The sequence below is a fragment of the Onychostoma macrolepis genome, chromosome 11 (genome assembly GCF_012432095.1).
Source record: "Onychostoma macrolepis isolate SWU-2019 chromosome 11, ASM1243209v1, whole genome shotgun sequence".
Taxonomy (NCBI): Eukaryota; Metazoa; Chordata; class Actinopteri; order Cypriniformes; family Cyprinidae; genus Onychostoma; species Onychostoma macrolepis.
In genome coordinates, this window is record NC_081165.1 from 25,330,331 (window position 1) to 25,347,358 (window position 17,028).

General features: G+C 33.6%; 2 protein-coding genes across 4 annotated transcripts in view; both read right to left on the reverse strand.

Annotated features, from left to right (window-relative positions):
* ly75 (lymphocyte antigen 75) overlaps positions 1 to 9,703 on the reverse strand; it is a 35,539-nt gene extending 25,836 nt beyond the window's left edge. Inside the window, exons 1-4 of one of the 2 annotated variants that reach the window (XM_058791367.1) lie at positions 9,445 to 9,703; positions 7,059 to 7,427; positions 3,381 to 3,554; positions 2,066 to 2,224 (exon numbers count right to left, since the gene is read on the reverse strand). In XM_058791367.1, the coding sequence (XP_058647350.1) occupies positions 2,066 to 2,224; positions 3,381 to 3,554; positions 7,059 to 7,427; positions 9,445 to 9,544 (802 nt within the window). In that variant the 5' untranslated portion in view covers positions 9,545 to 9,703. The remainder of the gene's footprint in view (positions 1 to 2,065; positions 2,225 to 3,380; positions 3,555 to 7,058; positions 7,428 to 9,444) is intronic. The other variant, XM_058791368.1, reaches the window with a different exon arrangement.
* Positions 9,704 to 11,154: 1,451 nt separating this feature from the next.
* The window catches only part of pla2r1 (phospholipase A2 receptor 1), a 28,407-nt gene continuing 22,533 nt past the window's right edge, over positions 11,155 to 17,028 (reverse strand). The window contains exons 27-30 of one of the 2 annotated variants that reach the window (XM_058791014.1): positions 16,881 to 17,003; positions 16,031 to 16,207; positions 14,976 to 15,011; positions 11,155 to 13,480 (exon numbers count right to left, since the gene is read on the reverse strand). In XM_058791014.1, coding sequence (XP_058646997.1) covers positions 13,263 to 13,480; positions 14,976 to 15,011; positions 16,031 to 16,207; positions 16,881 to 17,003 — 554 coding nt within the window. In that variant the 3' untranslated portion in view covers positions 11,155 to 13,262. The remainder of the gene's footprint in view (positions 13,481 to 14,975; positions 15,012 to 16,030; positions 16,208 to 16,880; positions 17,004 to 17,028) is intronic. The other variant, XM_058791015.1, reaches the window with a different exon arrangement.

A 17,028-nucleotide genomic window follows, 5' to 3' on the forward strand; every position in this document is an offset into this window, starting at 1 on the left:
TAAAATCAAACAATCAAATAATTCCTAGAATTATTTTCATAATTTTCTTGACTCGCACATGCATGTGATGTCCCCAGTGCAGCAGGAAAGCTTGGAATATGGAAAAGCTTACATTCAGCAGATAGAAATATTGCATTATATTGATTTTGTCAGGAAAAAAGATCTGTTGTGTAAGTTACTTTACTCTGGCATTACATCCCTCTGATCAGCATGTGGTACATTATATTAATATAATTACAAATATTTTTGGAAAATTAAACAGTTTCTTACAAATTCATGTGATTTGATAAAATACATAACGAAATTTAATCGCATATGGGTGACGTAAAAATTACTTCAAGCTACACATGACAATTAATGAGATGAATACAACACTTCTACTTGAATGTCACTATCAATCACTATTGAGTGTTTGTAATAACTTCTGACTGCGATCCGATGTGGATTTTGGTCAAATGATGAGGCAGAAATATGTTGTTAGTAATATTCTAGAAGAATTTTATCTGGAAGATACACGTAATAAGTAAAGTAACAATATTACTTTTGAAAGGAGTAACTAGTAATGAGTAATATATTACATTCTTTGAGTAACTAGCCCAACACTGATTGCTACAAATATACCAGTGCTACTTATGACTGGTTTTGTGCTCCAGGGTCACATATTAAATTCAAAACTGACAGTAAACTTTTATCAAAAACTATGTCAAATAAATGCATTTAATCAGTATATAAAATGTGAATTTATCATAAGATATAATAAAAATTATCATGGTCTCCACTAGGGGTGGGCGATATGGCAAAAATATCATATCACGATTTTTTTAGAAATATCACAATTTCACGATTTTATCACGATTCTTCGTCATGTTGGTTTTACTATTTTGTCTGAGCAGTACAGCCAAACTAATTTCCCTATTATAAAGACAAAACCTTTCAAGGTAACAAAATATAAAAAAGAATGGTGGATATTTAGGCCAAAGTGGGCGAAGATAAAAATCTTTGTCAGTATTTTATATTTGTTATTAAAAAATAAGACCAAAGATACATATTACAAATACACATTATATACAAATAAATAATTTTGTGTTCAGCACTAGAAAGAAATTAATACAGGGTTGGGACAACATGTGAGTGAGTAAATAATGACAGAAATTACATTTTTGGGTGAACTATCCCTTTAATGAGTCGGCTGCATGTTTAGTACTGTCCCTTTAAGACCTGCACGCATCCGTTTCTCTCTCAACTGTTTACTTTTATTTTAGACATAACCAACTGAGTCTATATGTAAACCTTGTGTGTTTTGACAGTATTAGCTCAAAAGATAACTTAGCTGAGTGATTAGGCGCTGTTAGACAGGTGTTTTAGTGCGTGCGCTTTTTTGTGATTGCTAATAAGTGCAGTGTTTCGTAAGTGTAACTCTACCGCCGAGTTAACACTGATGTGAATGTACAGTATGTAGCGTTGTACAGTATATTGAGATGGAGGAATAAGAACTGCAGCTAATAGAATGTGCGCTGAAGCATGATACTATGATATTTCTTCAAAAGCAGATCGTGGAGACATTTTTATTGTCCACGATCAAAAATCGTCATATCGAACACCCCTAGTCTCCACAAAAATTATTAAGAAAGTTATTAAAATACATAAGATATTTATTAGACAGTACAGTCATTTTCAACACTGACAATAATGAGAAATGCTTCCTGAGCAGCAAATCAGCATATTAGAATGATTTCTGAAGGATCATGTGACACAGAAGACTGGAGTAATGATGCTGAAAATTCAGAAATAAATTATATTTTAAAATATATTCAAATTATTCATTGTAATAATATTTAAATATATTTTTAAATACTTCTAATAATACTAGTAGTATAATTTTAATAATATTTTTTATTGTATTTTTTGCTTAAAAAACAGACTTGGTGAGCATAAGAGACTCAAAAACAACTTTTGAACAGGACTCTATATCTAACAGAATGCTATAGCTGCAGAGCGGAGGTTCAGCTATAGAGATCATAACACAACAAGATCAAAGCACAAAAGTGAAAATGAAAAATCTTACAGAACTCAAGCTCTTGAGGGTTAGACACGCTGAGCAGATCTCCTCCTTGACTACGACAGGCATCCCGCGCCTCGTGCCAGGTCACCACCGCTGTGGAGACAACCTGATAGCAGCGTCCTTTCACTGGGGCTTTCTCCCATAAATTAATGCATCCTTCCACTAAATAAAAGAAAACAGGTAAGAGGTTAGTTACAATTCTTTCATTATACAAACCTCCATCTGTTTGACTCCTGCCCTGTTGTGTTTCTTTCATTCTGTCTCTGACCTTTGAAGAGTTGCAAATCTTTTCCATGCTTCTTCAGAAAGTATAAGAAGTCATATTAAAGGAATGTGCAACATAGTTAAACTGGCTTTTCAAGAACAGAACAGTGTAAAAAGGGCAGCTTAAACCAGCATGAGTTCCACTTAAAACCTAGCAGGTTAAGTAGGTCAGTACGGTCACGGTGTTTAGGGGGAAACGGTTGACTAAAGTGTTCTGCTCAAATTGTTCACAGAAAAAGCATTTTTATAAAGCCCATATCTCTTACAGTATTTATTTAAATCATTTCTAAATAAACAAAAAGTGTTTGTAGATAAAAAGACAATGTGTGCAGAAAATAAATATGTTATGTATTTATTTATTTAGATAAGAAGAGTTCATACATAAAAAGATGTGCGCAGAAATATAAATAAATCAATGATTTAAAGGGGTCATGAATTGAGAAATCAAATTTTCTTAGATTTTTTTTGTTTTGGCAATTTAAAAACATCCTGAAAGTTTTCAAAAATGGTCTTTTATTTTTATTAATTTCGACCATTTTTTATGTAAAAATTATACTAACATTATAATTGCACCTCAATAATACAGTTCACAACCCCTTTAAGATATTTTTTTTTTATTCAAAGTTATTTCATTTATTAATTTCATAATAAAATGTGTTCTTAATAAGCCATAAATAAATAAATAAAATGAAATGTATAAATATATTTATTAAATTTTTTTTTTCAAATTGAAAGTTATTTAATTGATTAATTTCCTAATTTAAAAAGTGTATGCTTAAAATAAATACATTTGTTTTCTGCATACATTGTTTTTCTTTTAATCAAAATAAATAATTGTAACTGTAAATGAAACAACTTTCAATTTGAAAACAAGTCTATCCCTATATTATATCTACTGCACATTTTATTATTATTAGCATTGTTATATGCTAATTAGCATCTTATAGTCAATAGTTTAATGTCTCAGTGTTTTGTAAAATGAGTCACGTGTACTTTGTCTTTCTAGCGGCTCTTTGGAAAACCCCCAGTAGCAGTTGAAGGAAGTCAACCTTACCATACTTCAGGCAGTTCCCCCACTTCTCTTGTTGATCATAGTTTGCAGTGGTGGAACACCAGTCCAGCGTATTGTCTCCGGTGCCAGGCAGACAGCTGTGGTGCCAGGTCCCATTGTAGAGAAAGGGGAACTCACAGGGTGCCCCGTTAGAATTCCCCCCGCTTGTGTGCATCCCTGAGAAACAGGAGAACAGGAATTCATACTTTTTGTGGGTTTATGTAGCTACAACTGACAAAATCTCCCCTCTGACACATCCTCAAAGGAACAAATGACTCATGAACAAAATCAAATGTTCCTCATTTCCATGAGTGGAAACATGGGGTAAATTTAGTTAGAGTGACAATGCTGAGATTAATAATAAATACATGCCAAAATTTCTCTCATCTCGCCACATAGATCTTCTTTAAATCACCATTCACTACAGATTTTGAAAGGAAGTTGACTAAATGCTCATGTACTACTACTATACGATTCTAATATACAATGATATGACAAAAAATATATGAAGAGTTCATTTGCAAAAACCGATAAACGCCACTTTAAAAAGAATGAGCTGATTGCCGTGCATTATTCTCCACATATAGCGCGATCTGAACACTAAACACGTTTTGTCAAAAAAGCCGGTATTGTCCACTTTCAAGGCATCAACAACAACCTTTGTCAGGCATCTACATTGTCATCTGAGGAGGTTACAAAGATTAAACGAGTGTTTTTTTAAACTCTAAAACGTGAAATGTGGAGTTATCTGCTTTTGCTATGAAACAAACTTTAAATATGTAAAAAAAAAAAAACATACTTTCAATTAACTTTAGTTTTGTAAATTACCTGTATTTAAGTTATTATTACTTAATCAAAACAACCCAACTGCAGTTTGATTGATATTACTTGGAATGTGCAATAAAAAATAAATAAAAAGTGATTTCTAAAAAAAATTAATAAAAATAGAGTTATTGTTTTTTGCAAATGAACTCTTCGTATATAACAGAACTCTCGTGGGACCTTTTTGGCTACATTCACACAGTGAGTGAATAAAAGCCTTGATCTCTGTTTGAAACCTGCAATTAGTTATCTTCTTTCTTTATCTCCTTTTCTTTGCAGAATTATCTTCTTTACGTGGGTTGTGCATCGGCCAGCTCCTCAGCGCGGATTAATCTAATGTTTTGAGGCATATGTCTGGCTGTCAGTCAACACCAGTGTGGATATTCACTGTACTTCGTAATTACAGATACTATGTCTTGGAAGTATGTTCAAAATAAGATATTTCACCAGAAAATCTCATCTGAAGTAACATGTCTGCCAGTTTTGTTCTGACCAACTAAAAGAAAAGTTCATAATACAATAATCAATGTATTTAATCAATGATGATTCAATCCAGAGATCGCAAAGTTTGCTCAGATCACGTCAAACCGTGCAAATTTTTATTATTGTTATACTTTGTTCTCAAACTGTTAATGTTAACAACATCAACACTGCGTGACTATGTGTATTTAGTGTGCATTGGCATTATCTTTGGATTTAAATTTCTGTACAGTCTAATCTCTAATTGTCAAACCATTCGAACTTCATCTAAAAAAAATTGTTCTTTTAACCTGTTCTTTTGAACTCGTTCTATTTGAAATACAAATCTTTTGTAAGTACAGTAATCCCATGTGTCTGTAATCAGATGCACATTTAAAACTGGAATATAATCTAATTTCAGTAACTTACATGAGTTTCATTACCATAACTCTATTTATAACCAGTTTAATTATACCAGATGCTGTAAGAAGAAGCTGAATAAATGATTTTCCACCTGCAGCATCCACAAACGCGATATAGCCTTCTAGCTGGGACACATTTATGTATACAAACGTCACGTGACATAATGATGCAAAGACGAACAACCCGAACCACTCAAATGATAAAATATTATTACAAGTTTACTATTGTGAGTCGAGGTAAGGAGGTAGATAGTTTTGAACACTGATTGGTTATGCACTTGCTCAGTAATTGATTTTGGATCATTTTTAATGTAAAAAAAAGTTACATAATGCAGCTTTAAAAAAAAAAGAAAAAAGAAGATATGCCACAATTCTAAAGTTGGGGAAGTAGGTTTTTTTTATGAAAAGAAATTCATAGTTTTATTCACCAAGGATGCGTTAAAATGATCGAAAGTGACTAAACCTATATTTATTATATTACAAAAGATTTCTATTTCAAATAAACGCTGTTATTTTGTACTTTCCATTCATCAAATAAAGCTAAACAAATCACGATTTCCAGAAAAATATTAAGCAGCACAACTGTTTTCAACCTTGATAATAATAATATAATAATTTTTAAAAAAAAAAGTTTTTTGAGCTCCAAATCAGCATATTAGAATGATTTTTGAAGGATCATGTGACACTGAAGATTGGAGTACATTTTAAATGATATTAAATTTAAATTAAGTTAAAAACATTTTTAAAAATTCTAACTTTTGAATGATAACTTTTGTATATTTTAGGTAAAATCAGAACAAAAACGATTAAGCAGAACCGACAACCACATTATGCAGCTAACTATGTTTTTTAAATGTTTGCCATCTGAGAATGTACAGAAACTATGTCAGTTGAAAGTAAAACAGAAAGTAAATTTGCTACCCGTTTACTGCCTGAAATGAAGCAATCGCTATGCTCAATAAATGTATGAGCAGGTGTTATATTGCTACAATCACACCAAACAACAGTGGCTGTTTGAGCAACAATCAAGACTCTTCCTGCAGGGCAGAGCAACGGAAAGCAGATGAACTGGATGATCTGAACAACCGTTAAACCACAGCAAAGCAGCCCCCATACACCTGCTGCAAAACTGTGCAACACAAAGTAAACCTCGTGACAAACGAAAACCTGTGTGAGTGTAGTGACAGGAAATCCTCTTATAATATTGCAAAAAAATAACATATAACTGTACAAATATATTATTTTATTTTTAGTGCAGTCAAACGATTAATCGCATCCAAAATAATTGTTTTTGTTTAAATAATATGTGTGTGTGTGCTGTGTATATTTATTATGTATATATAAATACACACATGCACAGTATATATTTTGAAAATATTTACATGTATATATTTCTATTCTTTTACCTTATATTATATATAAATATATAAACATAACATATTTTTCTTAAATATATGCATGCATGTGTGTATATTTATATAAACATGATAAATATACATCTATTACACACATATATTATGTAAACAAAAACTTTTATTTTGGATGCGATTAATGGCGATTAATCGTTTGACAGCACTATTTATTTTATATACTATAGTCTCACTAATTGCATCAACCTCTTTTTGTAAACACTACTTTGTTTCAAGTTAAACTGTTTCTAGGAAACTGAAAAAAAAAAAAAAAAAACCTGTGTGCCCTCACTCCCAGAAGGTGTGTAGAGTCAGCCAATCCGATTAGAGCTTGCCAGGACAAGAAAATACTTTTGTGAGCAATATCTGCCATCTTTTAGCAGACGCCTTTATCTAAAACGACTTATTAAGAGGACCGTAACCCTAGACAACCTTTATCAAAGGCCCAATGGTTAATGCATCACCTTTCTGGGGTTTGAACCTAAAACCATTCAGCTACCCGCCCAGAGTGTGACCCATTAGGCTGCAGCACCTCTAAATAAGCATGTGCAAAAACGACAGCGTCATACTTTGATACGGCTGCTGACAGATGTTTTCCGGGCTCCCTCCTCTTTTCCAAGTGTCCTGTCTGTCCCTCTTGGCGGTTACAGAGTCGTTGGTCCCGACGCTGAGTTTCATTTGGTATTCCGTGTAGATGATGTCCTCGTGGCACTTCCACCGCAGAATCTCTGTGGAGTCGCAGCTGAACAGGGTCACTATTTTGGAGCGCACCTCCAGACCCAGACACATTGACGACTCCATGTGGAACAGTCTGTGGGCCGAACCCCACTTCCACGACACGGCCGGCACCGACGAGCAGTCTCCCAACTTCAAGGCTCCATCCTGGACCAGGAGGCACTTCCCACTGCTATTGTGCTGGATAGTAAACGTGTCCTCTCCTGCATAAATAAAACAGATCGTGTTATTTGACACAATTACATCCTGCATGAGATGATGACGGCGGAGAGTAACCGAATCAACATGTGCTAAACCAAACAGTGTTTTATGTCTAATTCAGTCAACTACCATGTGCTTTTGATCACTGCTTTAACTAAATCAACAAAGATAATTAAGATCCAAGCGTCCTTAGATGACCTTTTACTGAGAAGTCTGGGTGACCACGTGAGGAAAGCAAAAGAAAGAAGTATCAGCTTGTGTAGATGTGCAGAACGTCTCAAGCAATCTTTGTTTATACAGCAGGGTGTTTATGTTGAATTGACTTGAAGTGCATTTAAACAAACATCGGATTATAATTAACTGGTATTTCTCTCTTGCCAAAGTGAAGTTATTTTCCACATGTCTTATACGGTGTCAAAGTTGTCTCATAATAGTGTCAGTAGGCTCCTTTGGACTACGCTGTTTAGAACAACAGGCAGAAAACAAAGGGCTCTTTGAGTCACGCAGTGCTCTGGTGAGGCTGGGCCGTCACTGCAGCCCCAACAAAACAAACACAACAACAACATTTCTCTGAAGAACACGGCTGAAGTTTTTTTGTTTGTTTGCTTCTATGAAACATATTTAACAAGGGTGTATTTTAACTGCACACAAATGATTTATGTAAGCATAAACCTACAAAAGCATGTGTGCACATTATATATATATATATATATATATATATAAATAATGTTAAGAAAATGTATTAAATTAGATTTAGAATTATATAAAATTAGAAATTAATATAGTTATACATAATAAAATGTAATAAACTATGAAAATGTTATTAAATAATAAAAATAAAAATAATAAATAAATATTTTATCTCTCTCTCTCTATATATGTGTGTGTGTGTGTGTGTGTGTGTTTTAAAATATTTGTTCAATCTTAAATTATAATGTTCAATAAAATGTATTAAATTATATTTATAATTACATAACACAATTACAGATAAAATAATAATTATTATACTGTAGTTACATAACATTTACGAAATAAACTATAGAAAATGTTATTAAATAATATAAATAAATGTTAATTAATATATATTTGATTGTAGATATTCATTAAATTATAATACTGTATTAAATTATGTATATCAACTAATATTAAATTATGTATATCAACTTAATATAATATAGCAAATTCTGTAAATACATGGCAAACTGAGGGCTTGAATGAAAACAGTTTGAATATATAAAACAATTTGATGTAAAAATACAAATTATATTCCAAATATTTACTTTATGAGACTATGTACTAAATTGTTTTTAGAATACAGTATACAGCACACACACACACACACACACACACACACACACATACATACATACATACATATATATATATAAAACTAAAGAAATATATAAATAATACAGTAAATATTGCAGATGTATGGCATATGTAATAGATATGAATTTGTTTCATCATGTGAAGGCTAATGGGCAAAAAAATGGTGTAATGCAAATGGCTGAAAGTCTCTCTATCTCTCTCTCTCTATCTCACACACACACACACACACACAAATCTCACTGAAATATGAGGAGGTGTTTTGCAGGAGGCGGATACGAGCCATGATCTACACCGAGGCAATGATTAGGCTTAATATTCCAATGCAGTTGTAAAACTGTGTATATTGATTTCCTAACACTCAACATGATGTCCCTCTAAACAGGCAGCATGTGAACCGCACACTTGAACCTGACCAGACCCACAAACTCACACATGTAAACTACTAAAGAGCCACTACTTTAGTCTATTCAGTGCTTCAGAAGAGCACGCATACATTATATAACTGACTCAAACAACCTGCTTTCACTCCCTAACTAGGTAATAGCACTTTCCCCATCAGACTGACTGGCAGGGCTTGAGGCATATTAGTCTTTCTTTACATTTCAGAATGGTTCGATAATAATTGTATTAATAGCGGTTAGTCTAACGTTACAGAATATCACTATATACAGAACAGCAAGGCAGACTTACCGTTGATTACAGCTGATACGCAACTTCCTAAATGAACTGCGCTTTCTCCCGAAAGTAGAAATATTATAGTGTAAAACAACTGCTGTGTGCTCCAATCCATGATCAGAAATGTAAACAACTTCTCCTGACTGCAGTCATACGTCTCTTCAGACTACATATGCTCGTACAGGCCGGGTTTGTGCTCTCACGCTGTAAAGCGGCAGAAAATCCCCGTCGCTGATGTCTGCCTCGCCACTCCTGAGAGACTTTTTGTTTCTGTTTATCGCTACACCGACGGGCAGCGGTGATTGGTCAGCTGTCAACGGTGTCATAGCGGAAAAGCCACGCCCTAATGTGCAGTGCGTCTCATTATGCACTCTGTGTATTTATAACAACATTGGTTATTTTAACTGTTTTTTTACCCATTTCGTACTGCTTTTTTTATTTATTTTAGTGTGGGGAGTCAGTAAAGGGGTTTAAAATAATTCATATTCAATTAGATTATTTGTATAAATAATATTTAATATTCAATATATTTATATATATTTTATTTATAACTATAACTATACTTTTCATTATTATTATTGTTGTTATTAGGCCTATTACTAAAGGCTTTTTATCCCCCAATTCTGTACTGCTTGTTTGCGATATTGTTCGTTCGTTTTTTTTTTTTTTTTAATAGGCCTATATGTGACTGTGGCCCACAAAACTAGACATAAGGGTCTTTTTTTTTTTTTTAATTGCATCTGTATAATTTCTGAAATTAGACAATATGAAAGCTGAATAAATAAGATTTCCGTTGATGTATGGTTTGTTAGGATAGGATAATATTTGGCTGAGATACAACTATATAAAAATCTGGAATCTGAGGGTCAAAATATTGAGAAAATCACATTATGTAGACGAAATACTTCCAAGGCACTCACGGGGTAAGATAAAAAGCCTTTAATGTGCTGGGCTTAAATCATTACAAATAGTTAAAAGTAGATAAACAAATAGTTAAAAGTAGATAAACTTTTAACTATTTGTAATGATTTAAGCCCAGCACATTAAAGGCTTTTTATCTTACCCCGTGAGTGCCTTGGAAGTATTTCGTCTACATAATTTGATCTTTACCTCACACTATACCCAATGAGCACCAGAGGCTTTATAAAGACACCCGTGTAGCACTCTCTGCTTCTGTTTATTGAGAAAATCACCTTTAATTGTCCAAATGAAGTCCTTAGCAATGCATATTACTAATCAAAAATTAAATTTTGATATATTTACAGTAGGAAATTTACAAAATATCTTCATGGAACATGAGCTTCACTTAATATCCTAATGATTTTTGGCATAAAAGAAAAATCGATAATTTTGACCCACACAATGTGTTGTTGACTATTGCTACAAATATACCCCAGCGACTTATGACTGGTTTTGTGCTCCAGGGTCACATATTGTAAATTGCGCAGTACTGCATTTTATAATAGATTGTTGCACTTTATTGTGTTGTATTTAATATTGGGAGCCAATTTCTCATAAGAACAATGTTACCTAGATGACTCTACTCTAACTTGAGCTTTTTATTTTGGTTGGTTGTTTTTTTCTTAAATTTGTCATAGCCTGTGACATATAAAGACCTTTTAAAACAGAAGGTACAAAATCATTTTTATAATTGTAAGTGTGTTTGATTATAGATCCTCTGCATACCTTTTTAGTTCTCTGCTCAAAAGTCATGATCAATTCAAGAAGAGTTCTATAGAGTATTTAATTATTTTTCAAAAAAATCATAGATCAGGTGAAACATTGAAAATACAGTTGGTCACATTAAACTGATCAAGTGTTCTTGAAAACTAGAGAAGTAAACAAGCCAAAAAAAAAAAAAAAACTCTCAAAAGTTACAATTTGACCTTCTTCAGAAACATAACTGCTAAAGAATAAAATGTAAACTGTGACACACAATAACACTGGGCAGACTTTAAAACACAATCACACATACAGTAAAACACACAAATCCACAGTCTTACAGTAAAATTTTTTAAAAAGTAAAAATTTAAGAATGGAAAGAACCTATTGTATATTAGAATATAACTGTTTATCAAAACTTTTTACCAATATATGAAATCTGTGTCGATGATTAAAACAAAACAATGAAGCCTTGATTGTCTTGCCATATACTTCTCACTACTACAATCCCTTTAATTTCCACAAAAACATTGCCAAATATACAAGGGGGTTTTATTTTCATGGCTGATTAGGAAATACAGAGGGGATTTCTGAAACTTAAATGTACAGTCTTTGTGTGTGTTCCTATTCCCAAAACTGTAGAGAAACAATATATGATTAAAAACAATGTTCACATTTTTGCGATAGAATAAATTCATAAATGAAGCACTAATAGTTTCTGTTAGACAATGCAATAAGCCAAAATGAAGACGAAGGGTTTAAACGTAATTTTTTAACCACAGAATACGAATAGACAAGGTTCTGGTGCTCTGGGAGCTGTGCAAAAGTAAGGTGCTTATAAAGAAAAGATGTAATCCTACCAAACACGCTTCAGATCAAACCAGTTTCAGGTATCAAAGGAGAGAAAACGATACTAAAATAAGGTTGTAATACTGATAAAACCACCAGCGGTGCAAGGTAAACATTTATTCATGGCCAAGCTATTCCGCTTTGCTTTGGTGAGCAGTGGCTTATTTTGGATTTGTGGACTCTTTATAGTTTATTATAGTTTATTGTTCTAACCAGAACAAACTACTTGTGAGAACAAGCATCCTGCTGTAGATGAACTATTAACAGACTTCAAAAGAGCAGTTCACCCTGGAAAGAAGGATCATAGAGATCCAAAAGTTGCATTGTTGAATAGTTGCAAAAGTTAAAGCGTAACGCTTAAAAGTCAACATGAAATGACACCCACAATCCTTTTTTCTTTCCTAATGTGATGCATGTTTCAAAAAATTACCCATTGTCAAAAGTGTCTGCTCCACAACAGTTTATAGTCGATTATGAATGACTCCTCCCCCTCATGGCACACAACCATTGGTTAAAATGTAAGCGGCCTTGGTGATGTCATCTAAAAGGAAATTCGTTTCAGAGGTGGAGCGAGTTATTATATTTTGATGAAAGTTTTTTTTTTGTGTGTATTGAAGGTTTACTCAGTAATTTGTATTCATGTTTTTGTTATACATACTCTTCAACATGCTATTTATTTTAATGAGTGCACCTTTTAGAAAGTAAATAGGGTCATTTTGATTTCATGTTGACTTTAAAGGCCTGTTCACAAAATGACGAATGTTTGATGCAAATATGTGTGCAATAAACAATAATTTTCTACATAGAGGATTTCTAATCTCTTTTCCATTGCACTGTGAAGAAAACTAGACAAACAATATTAGTCATGCTTTTGGTCATGTGCCCGAATACATTGATATTACATAAAACTACGACTTGGTGGCATACTTCCACAACAACAATCTGGAACTAGCTTCTTTTCTTCTCCATGACAAGCGGGTGTCAGAAATGCAAAGTTTCGTAGCAATATTAAAGCGCACTTAACCACCAAGCCATTTGGCCCATTTTAGCTATTGCATCCTAGAGGAATTGTGTTGTTGTCCTGAATGAGACAAAATAAAAAAGCCCCATTTCTCACTTCATAAAGGATATCCCTTTTATAATGCTTTTAAATGGATTGTTGTGGAGCTTTAAAAGACCTGCATGTGCACAATATCCTCCTGTAGCTACAGTATGGACAGACAACTCGACTATCTTCATCATTCCCAATGCAGTTTCCCTGACTGAACAAACACACTCTCATGCAAAACACAAACATGCACCTACACTCACATAAACACATGCTAGTCCCCTGCTTGTGTCTCTAGGTCTGGGAGTAAAACATTTTCATCTTGGTCACTGGCTTGGGAACTAGTCTGTCTGTAATAGGCACTGCCAAACGTCAGAAGCCTCCGGACGCACAGAGAGTTTCTCTTGTAAAGGAGCCACGTCGATCCGATCACCACAGCAAACAACACGATGGCCACCAACACAGCCGCCGAGATCACACCTTGGTGAAGACCTGAAAAGAAAATCACACAACTGGTTTTCAGTACATGATGAAAGCTTTCAATTCCAGCCTTGAAAAACATCTCATATTTTGTGAGTTTTCAAATGACGCTTGACTGCAGTCCATGTTTGAAACTAGAGGTTGACCGATAGTGGATTTTACCGATACCGATAGCTAGGTTGGACCACACTGGCCGATACCGATTAATCAACCGATAGTTTTCAAAATGGATACTGAAAGAGAGCTAGTGCTTTACTATTTAAAAAAAAAAAAAAAAGCAGCAACAGTACTGAACCATACTTTGTAAATGAATAGAAATATTAATATTATTTACTATATTGATCATTAAAGTTATTTCATAATTTGCTAATGTTAAAAGAAGAAACTTTAAAATGTAAAAATATAGCCTATTAGTAGCTAATAGTGAATGTTGAAATGAAAACACTCCAACAAGGAACAATACTTCTACAGTTTTCATTAATGCTACGAATGGACTTTTATTGTTAAATGTTACCATTTAATTTCAACAGTCATGCTTAAAGATGGCCATGTTTAAATATCTACACAAGGCCATATCATTAAAATTACATACATATGGATATTGTATGTGTACTCACACACTTTATTTGCTTCTATTTTTTAACACTTGATAATTATCTAATCAAAAAAAGTTAGTCGGCAGCGCTGAGTCTAGGAGAACTCAGAGGTATCACACACACGCACACACACACCAGGCGCTATGCTCAGATCAAGTGGCGGTCTAAAACAATTTATTTAAATCACCAAACGGACATAAGTTTGCTTCAAGAATGAACAATGTGGCATAAATGAGTTTGAAGTTCGGTGTTTAAAAAAACAGAGCAAGTGGAAAGAGAACGCGCGATCTATTACAGCTCTCTACATGAAGCATACCGACTTTATTAGAGCCACAGAAAGACAAACGTTTTGCTGAAAAATGCACAATACATAATTTATAGCCTAGGGTGAAGTCATTATATACATTCACAACGATTTGGGACAAATATAATGTAATTTAATAGAAAACTATGTGAATGGCGTTCTGTTCCGCGGCAGGCTTTTCTATCGGCTGTATTTAAATGCGCGGCTGGAGTTTCCCGCTCTGTGCAGCTCGCAGTGTCACGTGTCAAAATAAACAACACGTGCTGTCAGTGATTTGCGCCTCTAGAGGCCGCTCTCGTACTGTATAATGCCAGCGGACCCTTCTCAGCCATTCCGGCAACGGTTGCAAACCGGAAAACTATCGGCATGGATTTTTGCCGATAACAGATAGTTGTGGCAATCAACTATCGGTGCCGATTAATCGGCAAAACCGATGAATCGGTCGACTTCTATTTGAAACCGTCAAATAGTCACTGCAGACAAATTGTGAAGTACTTTACACTCAACTTTGGGAGTAGTTAGTGTTGTGAACCAGAGCCGACAGAGGAAAAGGGAGATCCATAAAAAGTTTTCACTTCCTCAAAAGTATTATGAGTGACTTTCTAACCTTTCAGTGGCTCCACTTCTACCTCTTTGATGGCACCTGTAATGCAAAGCAAAACATCTGAATTAAAGGGGTCATGAACGGAGAAATCAAAATGATCCTTGATCTTTTGACATATAAGACGTCACTGTACAATAAAAATATCCTATAAGTTTCAGAACTCAAAACTTTCTTGTTAGTCTAAAAACTAGCTTATATCGAGTGCAGTCTGCCAAAACGACAGCTTGTAGAATGTGCCATTCTATGATGTAATAGTGTAGATAAACACCACCTCCACAGAAGAAGATCAACGCCTGCTTCTACATCGCTGCCTTTTTAGCCCCGCCCACTGATTTGCAAATGTAGTGTAAATAACTACAGGCAAACGTGCAGGTCTACGCAGAAACCAAATGATAAAGATGCTCCGAAGGCAACAAGATGCTGTGCAGTGCCAAGCTGTGGAAAAACAGTCTTTGCATTACCTTCCTTCTGATCCCAGTGTTAGGAAAGACTGGATGAACTTTATTTTTAATGAAGTTCCAGACCTCGTCAGTAAGAACTTTGTTCACTTCATTTTACAACAGATTCATTTACAAACAAGGCACAATTTGACGCGTGATTTTCAGAAAGATTGAAACTAAAAGACAATGCTGAGCCGACTATATTGGATCTGACAGTAATGTCAGATTTTTTATTACGTGATCATAAATTCCGAGAATGGGTCACCGTACTTGGTCACACGTCATGTCCTTTCCTTTCCTTTCCTTTCCTTAAAATCTGAGCAACTACATGGCAGAAGTATTGACCAATCAAACGTTGCTGTCGGCCTTGGCTCTCAAAAACAATGATCTTCGCAAATCTGTGTGAACTATTCCTTTAACAGATACTTTGTTTTGCAATTCGTGAGTCAGGGCACGAATGATACAGCACATTTATTGATTGCAACAAAGAAATGTTGCCACTTTAAGGCAAACAGTCATTTTCTGGTATTGTTACTGAAGTAAATATCAGAGGAGCAGGACTGTACTGAGCTTCCACTGGTGGTTTGTGGTCATGAGGTTGAAAATCATGCCTTTTACCTGTTGAGGTTTTACAGATGAAACCCAGTCTCTCAGTGCAGTCAGCTAACTGCCACACGGCGTCTGAAACCCGCAGAGTCACACATGAATCCGCCCTCATGTCACTGGCATCTGGAGCTCTGGAGCGCCAGTTTGTGTAATGGAGCGGTGAGCCATCCAGTCGAGTCAAAGCGTCAGCTATAATAAGCATTTTGATTACAAAATAATAAATATACTATATATGCTATGAAGACAGATAGACATTTTTCTATTTTTCATTTTTCACATACAAATTTAAAAATAACATAATATAAATACAAATTCAAAGTAAATAATGTATATAAAAATAATTAAATAGAAAATAAAATAAATAAAATATATAAAGTAATTTTACATATTATTTTATATATTTATATACATAATTTTATCTCATTATAGACAGACAGACAGACAGACAGACAGATAGATAGATAGATAGATAGATATGTATAGATGCATAAAGACATTTCCACTTTTCACATAAAACTTAAAATAAATATAATATAAATAAAATAATAAATATACTATTCATAATATAAATAATCAAAATATTAAATATTACAATTAAAATATAAAAATATTACATATAATGTAAATACAAATTCAAAATAAAGAATGTGTATATATAAATAATTAATTATTAAATTAAATAAAAATAATTTATACATATATAATTTTTATATCTCATTTTAATTTTTCACATAAAAGTTTAAAATTAATATAATTAAAATGATTAATATTTTTTATAAATATATTTATTTATATAGTATTTATAATACAAATACATTCATAATATAATTAAATGTTCAAAATCAAATATCACAGCTCTTACTGTCAGTGTCGTATAAAATTCCAAGCCACAAATTCTGAGGCCCCCGGTAATGACGTGAAACCTCTTTAAGGAAGAACCGACTCTCCTCATCATCTTGAACTGTCATAACATCTGAAAAATTTCCTGAGAAAGGAAAAAATCTTGCTAA